This window comes from Manacus vitellinus, unplaced genomic scaffold (genome assembly GCF_001715985.3).
Source record: "Manacus vitellinus isolate BGI_N305 unplaced genomic scaffold, ASM171598v3 ctg7180002430126_pilon, whole genome shotgun sequence".
Classification (NCBI taxonomy): Eukaryota; Metazoa; Chordata; class Aves; order Passeriformes; family Pipridae; genus Manacus; species Manacus vitellinus.
In genome coordinates, this window is record NW_021938313.1 from 9,715 (window position 1) to 19,461 (window position 9,747).

The 9,747-nt window shown below is 53.3% G+C and overlaps 1 protein-coding gene across 1 annotated transcript; it reads left to right on the plus strand.

The window, feature by feature from the left end:
* Window positions 1-869: 869 nt before the first annotated feature.
* LOC103766941 (bromodomain-containing protein 4-like) lies at window positions 870-6,764 on the plus strand (the record flags this gene model as incomplete). The annotated part of the gene is made up of 5 exons (XM_029957921.1): window positions 870-970; window positions 1,247-1,363; window positions 3,290-3,608; window positions 4,816-4,953; window positions 6,587-6,764. Coding segments are annotated over exons 2-5 (655 nt in total), but the record flags the coding sequence as incomplete, so codon positions are not given.
* Window positions 6,765-9,747: the final 2,983 nt, after the last annotated feature.

The following is a 9,747-nucleotide window of genomic DNA, read 5'->3' on the forward strand; positions in this document are numbered from 1 at the left end:
TTCAGTGGGAATTTTGTCCTTGGACCCGGGAATTGGGCAGGAATGTTGTCCTTGACCCCTGGAATTCCTTGGGAATGTTGTCCTTAAAAACTGGGAATTCCTTGGGAATGTTGTCCTTGCACCCGGGAATTCCTTGGGAATGTTGTCCTTGCAGAGCCTTTGGGGCTAAAAACTGGGAATTCATTGGGAATGTTGTCCTTAAAAACTGGGAATTCATTGAGAATGCTGTCCTTGACTCAGGAATGTTGTCCTTGACCCTGGGAATTCCTTGGGAATGTTGTCCTTGCACCCAGGAATTCATTGGGAATGTTGTCCTTGCAGAGCCTTCGGGGCTAAAAACTCGGAATTCTTTGGGAATGTTGTCCTTTATCTTGGGAATGTTGTCCTTGACCGCGGGAATTAATTGGGAATGTTGTCCTTGACCGCGGGAATTAATTGGGAATGTTGTCCTTGAACTCGGGAATTCAGTGGGAATGTTGTCCTTGAACCTGGGAATTCATGGAATGTTGTCCTTGCAGAGCCTTTGGGGCTAAAACCCCAGAATTTGTTGGGAATGTTGTCCTTGGACCCGGGAATTTTGTCCTTGAACCTGGGAATTGAGTGGGAATGTTGTCCTTGACCCCTGGAATTCCTTGGGAATGTTGTTCTTGACCCCTGGAATTCCTTGGGAACGTTGACCCCTGGAATTTCTGGATTGTTGTCCTTGACCCCGGGAATTCCTTGGGAATCTTGACCCCTGGAATTCCTTGGGAATGTTGTCCTTGACCCCTGGAATTCCTTGGGAATGTTGACCCCTGGAATTCCTGGATTGTTGTCCTTGACCCCTGGAATTCCTTGGGAACGTTGACCCCTGGAATTCATGGAATGTTGTCCCTGCAGAGCCTTCCCAGAGCCGCTCGGAGCCGAAGATGCCGCTCGGAGCCTTCGGCTGCTGAGGGAGCGACAGCGGGAAGGGCAACTGGGAATTCAGGTGAGGACCCCCCTGGGATCCTTCTCCCCGTGGAATTCCTGATTTCGGGACTTTTTGGGGCGTCCCCGGAGGGCAGGAATTCGGGAATTCCATCCGGAGCCGCGCTCGGAGCCGTTGGCTCAATTCCCTGGGGTTTTCCCTCGTTCCCGGTGCCTGGGCTGGATTCCCGGGATCCAGGGCGTGTTCCCGGTGCCTGGGCTGGATTCCCGGGATTCAGGGCGTGTTCCCGGTGCCTGGGCTGGATTCCCGGGATTCAGGGCGTGTTTGTTCTCCCAGATTCGGGATCTGGAGGCATCTGTGCCCGGAGCCACGGCCGATAGATGGACAAGCCAAGCGACTTCTGACTCCGCAGCGTTTTCCGGGGCAAAATTCCATGGCAATGTATCCTACAAGGTAACGGGGCCTCCCAGGGGGAGTGGGGGGAAAAAACTCCGGGAAAAACTTCCGGGAGAAACTTCCGGGAAAAAAAACTCCCGGAAAACAGCCCGAGAAATGACAGTTTTCCCAAATTTCTGGTCTTGGAATGATGCTGAAATGAAGTTCCCGAGGATTATCCGTGTAAACCACCCCCCGGAGTCGTGTGGGGTCGGATTCCCACCCCGGATTATCCCAAATGATCCATACGGGCCACGATTATCCACGGAAGGAAATGACCCCCCCTCGTTATGCAAATGAGCAAGTTCGGGGTCACCTGCCTGGGTTAATGACCTGAAGGTGGCCCCCGTCAATTATCTATGCAAATTAACCACTCAGGGTTATTTCCTACCTCAGTTATCCACCAACAGTAATTATTTGAGGGTTTGTCTACCTGGGTCTCCCTGGATGTCTCCGTTGACCCAAAGATTGGTTGACCCAAAGATTCATTGACCTAAAGATTCATTGACCCAAAGATTGATCAACCCAGAGATTATTGAGCCAAAGATTTATTGACCCAAAGATTGGTTGACCCAAATGTTGGTTGACCCAAAGATTCATTGACCCAAAGATTTATTGACCCAAAAATTCATTAACTCAAAGGTTGGTTGACCCAAAGGTGGGTCAACCCAAAATTCATTGACCCAAAGATTGGTTGACCCAAACGAAGGTTGGTTGACCCAAAGGTTGGTCAACCCAAGGATTCATTGACCCAAAGATTTATTGACCCAAAGATTGATCAACCCAGAGGTTATTGAGCCAAAGATTTATTGACCCAAAGATTCACTGACCTAAAGATTTATTGACTCAAAGATTTGTTGACCCAGAGATTCATTGACCCAAAGATTCATTGACACAAAGATTGGTCAACCCAGAGATTATTGAGCCAAAGATTTATTGACCCAGAGATTGGTTGACCCAAAGATTGGTCGACCCAGAGATTATTGAGCCAAAGATTTATTGACCCAAATGTTGGTTGACCCAAAGATTCATCGACCCAAAGATTCATTGATTCAAATATTCATTGACCCAAAGATTGGTTGACCCAGACATTGCTGACCCAAAGATTTATTGACCAAAATATTTATCGACCCCAGGATTTATTTACTCAGAGATTTATTGACCCAAAGATTTATTGACTCAAAGGTTGGTCGACCCAAAGGTTGGTCAGTCCAAGGATTTATCAGCCCAAAGATTGATCGACCCAAAGATTGGCTGACCCAGAGATTCATTGATGAAAAGATCGGTCAACGCAAAGATTTATCGACCCAAAGATTGGTTGACCCAAAGACTCGTTGACCCAAAGGTTGGTCAACCTGAAGATTATTGAGGCAAAGATTCCCCACCTAATGACCTACCTAAGAATGATCTCCCTAAATTAGACCTTCAACCCTCTCCCAAAAGATCCCACGAGTTTAATTTGGGTCTGTCCCTGTCAGAGCTCAACCTTCCCCTGAAAGTCAGTCTTTGGGGTGGAACTGGGCTCAGCTGACCCCCCAGGGCGGGTGGGACCCTGGAGAAGCTGGAGGGAGCCCCGTGGGTCACCCTGTGCCCCTTCAGCCGGAGATGAAGGTTGACCAGCCCCAGTTTAACGCCCGTTCTTGGCGTCCTGGTGGTTCCTGCCGGGACCCAGGAGCCTCGTTCTGAGGCAGTGGAAGCTCTTCACGGAGAACCTCGGAGTCCTCCTTGACCAGATTAGGCAAGAACAGGGTAAAACTCCGGCTCCCGAGGAGCGGGGACGGGAAACGGGACGGGAACGTCCTCTCCCAATGGGGGACGCCCGTCGGTTGTGACGGCCCGGCGCGGTCACCGCGAGGACACCGCCCGGTCCGGGGGAGATCCCCGGGTCGGTTTTTAGGTAACCCAAAGCCAGGATTGAAGGGTCCCCCTCTTCCCTCCCCGCAGGGTGTCCGGTGAGGAGTGCAATGGGATCAACAGCATGGCGGCGGAGAGCGGCCCCGGCACGAGGCTGCGGAACCTGCCGGTGATGGGGGACGGGCTGGAGAGCTCCCAGATGTCCACGACGCCGGCCCAGGCCCAGCCCCAGCAGGGCATCGGCATCGGCGTCAACCCCCCCCCGCCGGAGACCTCCAACCCCAACAAGCCCAAGCGCCAAACGAACCAGCTGCAGTACCTGCTCAAGGTGGTGCTCAAGACGCTCTGGAAGCACCAGTTCGCGTGGCCCTTCCAGCAGCCCGTGGACGCCGTCAAGCTCAACCTCCCCGTGAGTGCAGGGGGAAGGGGCGTGGGACAGGGGGTAGGGGCGTGGCATGGGTGGGGCGTGGCGTGGCGCGGGTGTCCTCCCGGTCCTGAGGTCATGGAACTTGACCTGCGCGGTTGGGGTTGATCCAACGGTTGGAGTAGGTGATCCAACGGTTGGACTCTGATCCAGTGGTTGGAGTCCATGATCCAATGGTTGGACTCCATGGTCTAGTGGTTGGACTCTGATCCGATGGTTGGGGTTGATCCAATGGTTGGAGTAGGTGGTCCAGTGGTTGGACTCTGATCCAGTGGTTGGACTTGATCCAGTGGTTGTACTCCATGGTCTAATGGTTGGAGTCTGATCCAATGATTGGACTCAATGATCCAGTGGTTGGACTTGGTGATCCAATGGTTGGATCCAACAGTTGGACTCCATGATCCAGTGGTTGGACTTGATCCAATGATTGGACTCAGTGATCCAGTGGTTGGACTCCATGATCCAGTGGTTGGACTTGGTGATCCAATGGTTGGACTCCATGGTCTAATGGTTGGATCCAACAGTTGGACTCCATGATCCAATGGTTAGACTCGGTCATTGAGGGTTGGACTTGATCCAGTGGTAGGACTTGGATTCACGATGCAGCCGTTGGATTCCTGGTCCAGTGATTGGACTCAGTGATCCAGTGGATGGATTTGGAGATGTGATGGTTGGATTTGGTGACCTGATGGTTGGATTTGGAGATTCCATGGTTGGATTTGGTGATCCAGTGGTTGGATTTGGAGATGTGATGGTTGGATTTGGTGATCCAGTGGATGGATTTGGAGATGTGATGGTTGGATTTGGTGATCCAGTGGTTGGATTTGGTGATCTGATGGTTGGATTTGGTGATCCAGGGGTTGGATTTGGAGATCTGATGGTTGGATTTGGTGACCTGATGGTTGGATTTGGAGATTCCATGGTTGGATTTGGTGACCTGATGGTTGGATTTGGAGATTCCATGGTTGGATTTGGTGTTCTCATGGTTGGATTTGGTGATCTGATGGTTGGGTTTGGTGACCTGATGGTTGGATTTGGTGATCTGATGGTTGGATTTGGAGATTCCATGGTTGGATTTGATGATCCAGTGGTTGGATCCAGGTGTATCCAGGTATAAGAGAGACCCAGAGGAACCTCAACCCTTTGGACTTTTCCTTCCCAGCCTGATTTCTGTCCCTTCCCCCTTTCCCAGGATTATTACAAGATCATTAAAACCCCGATGGACATGGGAACAATAAAGAAGCGCCTGGAGAACAATTACTACTGGAACGCCCAGGAATGTATCCAGGATTTCAACACCATGTTTACAAACTGCTACATCTACAACAAGGTACCCCCAGGGCCTGGATCCACCTTTTCCCACAGGGAATTTCCCTTGGGAGGAGCCTCTGCCGAGCTCGGCTCCGTTGGGAAAACAACCAGGATGGAAGGGGCCTTCCCTCCCCCTGGAATTCTCAGCAGAGATCTGCACTCCACACCTGGAAAATCCCAAAGGATTGGGTGGGAAAGGGAGGAAAATCCCAAAGGATTGGGTGGGAAATAATAGAGGAAAATCCCAAAGTGATGGAGGAGAAAGAGAGGAAAATCCCAAAGGGATTGGGTGGGAAATAATAGAGGAAAATCCCAAAGGATTGTGTGGGAAATTAGAGGAAAATCCCAAAGGATTGGGTGGGAAATAATAGAGGAAAATCCCAAAGGATTGTGTGGGAAATAATAGAGGAAAATCCCAAAGGATTGTGTGGGAAATAATAGAGGAAAATCCCAAAGAGATTGGGTGGGAAATAATAGAGGAAAATCCCAAAGGGATTGAGGGGAAATAGAGGAAAATCCCAAAGGGATTGTGTGGGAAATAATAGAGGAAAATCCCAATGGATTGTGTGGGAAATAATAGAGAAGAATCCCAAAAAATTGTGTGGGAAATAATAGAGGAAAATCCCAAAGGATTGTGTGGGAAATAGAGGAAAATCCCAAAGGATTGTGTGGAAAATAATAGAGGAAAATCCCAAAGGGATTGTGGGGAAAGAGAGGAAAATCCCAAAGGATTGTGTGGGAAATAATAGAGGAGAATCCCAAAGGACTGTGTGGGAAGCCAGGGATGTCATGGAATATTGAGCTTGGGGGTTTGGATCGAGTCGAGGGTTCGGATTCCCGGGAGCGCGGGGCCGATCCCGGGGCCTTTCCCCTGGGAATTCCCATCTGGAAACGCTCTCCCGGCCTGATTCCCGCTCTCCCCGTGTCCTGCAGCCGGGGGATGACACAGCCTTTGGAAGTCAGTAGGGAAAAGCCAGGGATATCATGGAATGTTGAGCTTGAGGGTTTGGATTCCCGGGAGCGCGGGGCCGATCCCGGGGCCTTTCCCTGGGGAATTCCTGCCTGGAAGTGCCCTCCCGGCCTGATTCCCGCTCTCCCCGTGTCCTGCAGTCTGGGCATGACACAGCCTTTGGAAGTCAGTAGGGAAAAACCAGGGATATCATGGAATGTTGAGCTTGGGGGTTTGGATTGAGTCGAGGGTTTGGATTCCCCGGAGCACGTGGAACCCTTTCCCCTGGGAATTCCCGCCTGGAAATGCCCTCCTGGCCTGATTCCCGCTCTCCCTGTGTCCTGCAGCCGGGGGATGACACAGCCTTTGGAAGTCAGTAGGGAAAAGCCAGGGATATCATGGAATGTTGAGCTTGAGGGTTCGGATTCCCGGGAGCGCGGGGCCGATCCCGTGGACCTTTGCCCTGGGAATTCCCGCCTGGAAACGCCCTCCCAGCCTGATTCCCGCTCTCCCCGTGTCCTGCAGTCTGGGCATGACACAGTCTTTGGAAGTCAGTAGGGAAAAGCCCGGGATATCATGGAATGTTGAACTTGAGGGTTCGGATTCCCGGGAGCGCGGGGCCGATCCCGTGGGCCTTTCCCCTGGGAATTCCCGCCTGGAAACGCCCTCCCGACCTGATTCCCGCTCTCCCCATGTCCCGCAGCCGGGGGACGACATAGTCTTAATGGCAGAAGCTCTGGAGAAGCTTTTCCTGCAGAAGATCTCGGAGATGAGCCAGGAGGAGACGGAAATCGTCATCGCCCAGACCAAGGGCCGGGGCCGCGCGCGGAAGGAAGCAGGTACGGACAGACCCCCATTCCCATGGAATTCCGGGGGGGAACGCCCGGCTCTGCCAGCCCCGGGAGTGCTGTCACCTTCCCTTTCACCAGAGCGGTTAATCGGGGCGTTAATTAAACCCTGGGGTGTTAATTGAGGTGTTAATTAAACCCCGGGATGTTTCTTGGGAAGCGGGATGGGCACGGCCCCGCTCCGGCCCCGTTCCCGGGGGGGGTCTCTGGAGAATCCAAGGATCTCCAAGGCCTCGTCCCTGCCTTCTGGGTGTCGTTTTGGGGAGAAAAAGGAGCGTTTTGGGGCAGAGTTTGGCACCAAAACACCCCTTCTGTTGCCGGGCGTTCGTGACTCCGGTGGAGCGTCGGCATTCCCGGAGGGAAAACACTGGGAAGGGTTGGATTGGATGTCCCTCAGCAACTGGGGGTGAAGCTGAGCTGTTCCAATCCACGGGAATCCCGTTGGTTCGGTCCCCCTCGGGTCTCTTGGCTGCTCTTTTCCTTCCTTCCCCGATGGAAAAACGTCACGTGGGGACGGAAAAACACGGGAGGCTCCCGAGAAAGCAGGGATGGACTGGGATGGACTGGGGTGGACTGGGATGGACTGGGATGGACTGGGATGGACTGGGGTGGACGGGGATGGACTGGGATGGATTGGGATGGACTAGGATGGACTGGGGTGGATTGGGATGGACTGGGGTGGATTGGGATGGACTGGGGTGGATTGGGATGGACTGGGGTGGACTGGGATGGATTGGGATGGATTGGGATGGACTGGGATGGACTGGGGTGGACTGGGATGGACTGGGATGGACTGGGGTGGACGGGGATGGACTGGGATGGACTGGGATGGACTGGGATGGACTGGGGTGGACTGGGGTGGACTGGGATGGATTGGGATGGATTGGGATGGACTGGGATGGATTGGGATGGACTGGGATGGACTGGGGTGGACTGGGATGGACTGGGATGGACTGGGATGGATTGGGGTGGACTGGGATGGACTGGGGTGGACTGGGATGGACTGGGGTGGACTGGGATGGATTGGGATGGACTGGGGTGGACTGGGATGGACTGGGATGGATTGGGATGGACTGGGGTGGACTGGGATGGACTGGGATGGATTGGGGTGGATTGGGATGGACTAGGATGGACTGGGATGGACTGGGATGGATTGGGATGGACTGGGGTGGACTGGGATGGATTGGGATGGACTGGGGTGGATTGGGATGGACTGGGATGTCCCAAGGGGGGGCATCCCAACCCCCTCCCTCCTCCCTGTAACTGCCCCCAGTGTCCATTCTCAGCCCTCGTTTATTAATTAGTGTTGGTTTGGGGTGGATAACGAGCTCCCCATCCCTGGAAAGGGGGTGAGGTGGGACATGGAACATCCCAAAAAACCCCTTTTCGGTGGCCAAAACCCTGAGGGGGAGGATCCCTTTCCAAAATCCATTGAAATCCCCCCTTTTTCCAGGGGAAGCCGTTCCCTGTGTCCTGTCCCTCCATCCCGTGTCCCAAATCCCTCTCCAGCTCTCCTGGAGCCCCTCGGTGTCCTCGGCAAACCCGCGGGAAAATCCACGGGAGACACCCGGGGGCGAATCCTGAGGGATTCGGGAACTGGTTGTCTGGGAAATAGGGGAAAATCCCAAAGTGACTGAGGGGAAAGAGAGGAAAATCCCAAAGGGATTGTGTGGGAAAGGGAGGAAAATCCCAAAGGATTGTGTGGGAAAGGGAGGAAAATCCCAAAGGATTGTGTGGGAAATAGAGGAAAATCCCAAAGGATTGGGTGGGAAGGGAAGGAAAATCCCAAAGGATTGGGTGGGAAGGGAAGGAAAATCCCAAAGGATTGTGTGGGAAATAATAGAGGAAAATCACAAAGGATTGTGTGGGAAATAATAGAGGAAAATCCCAAAGGATTGTGTGGGAAGGGAAGGAAAATCCCAAAGGATTGTGTGGGAAAGGGAGGAAAATCCCGACTCGTTTTTGCCGGAGCCCTCGGAGCTGCCGGAGGAGGGAATGTTCCGGTGCTGCCATCACCTGGCAGCCCCTGGAATGTGGGGTTGGAATGTTGGCTCCAGCAGAGCCGATCCCGAACGGGAACCGGCACGGCCGGAATTCCTTGGGGAACCACAAGCTCCCAGTGCAACGGGAATTCCCTGGGGAGCCACGAGCTCCCAGTTTGTTGGGAATTCCCTTGGGAGCCACGCACTCCCAATGGAATGGGAATTCCCTGAGAATCCACAAGCTCCCAGTGCAATGGGAATTCCATGGGGAGCCACGAGCTTCCAGTGTGTTGGGAATTCCCTGTGGATCCACGAGCTCCCAGTTTGTTGGGAATTCCCTGGGGAACCATGAGCTCCCAGTTTGTTGGGAATTCTCCAGGGAACCACAAGCTCCCAATGCAACGGGAATTCCGTGGGGAGCCACGAACTCCCAGATTGTTGGGAATTCCCTGAGGAGCCACGAACTCCCGGTTTGTTGGGAATTCCCTGAAGATCCACGAGCTCCCAATGCAATGGGAATTCCTTTGGGATCCACGAGCTCCCAGTTTGTTGGGAATTCCCTTGGGATCCACGAGCTTCCAGTTTGTTGGGAATTCCTTTGGGATCCACGAACTCCCAGTTTGTTGGGAATTCCCTGTGGGAGCCACGAGCTCCCACTTTGATGGGAATTCCCTGTGGATCCACGAGCTCCCAATGCAACGGGAATTCCCTTGGGATCCACGAGCTCCCAGTTTGTTGGGAATTCCTTTGGGATCCACAAGCTCCCAGTTTGTTGGGAATTCCCTTGGGAACCACAAGCTCCCACTTTGTTGGGAATTCCCTTGGGATCCACGAGCTCCCACTTTGTTGGGAATTCCCTTGGGATCCACAAGCTCCCAGTTTGTTGGGAATTCCCTTGGGATCCACGAGCTCCCAGTTTGTTGGGAATTCCCTTGGCATCCACGAGCTCCCAGTTTGTTGGGAATTCCCGTTCCAGCGGCTCAGGAGACGAGGGAAGGAAACAACCCCCAACCCCCTCTCTGTTCTCTCGGCAG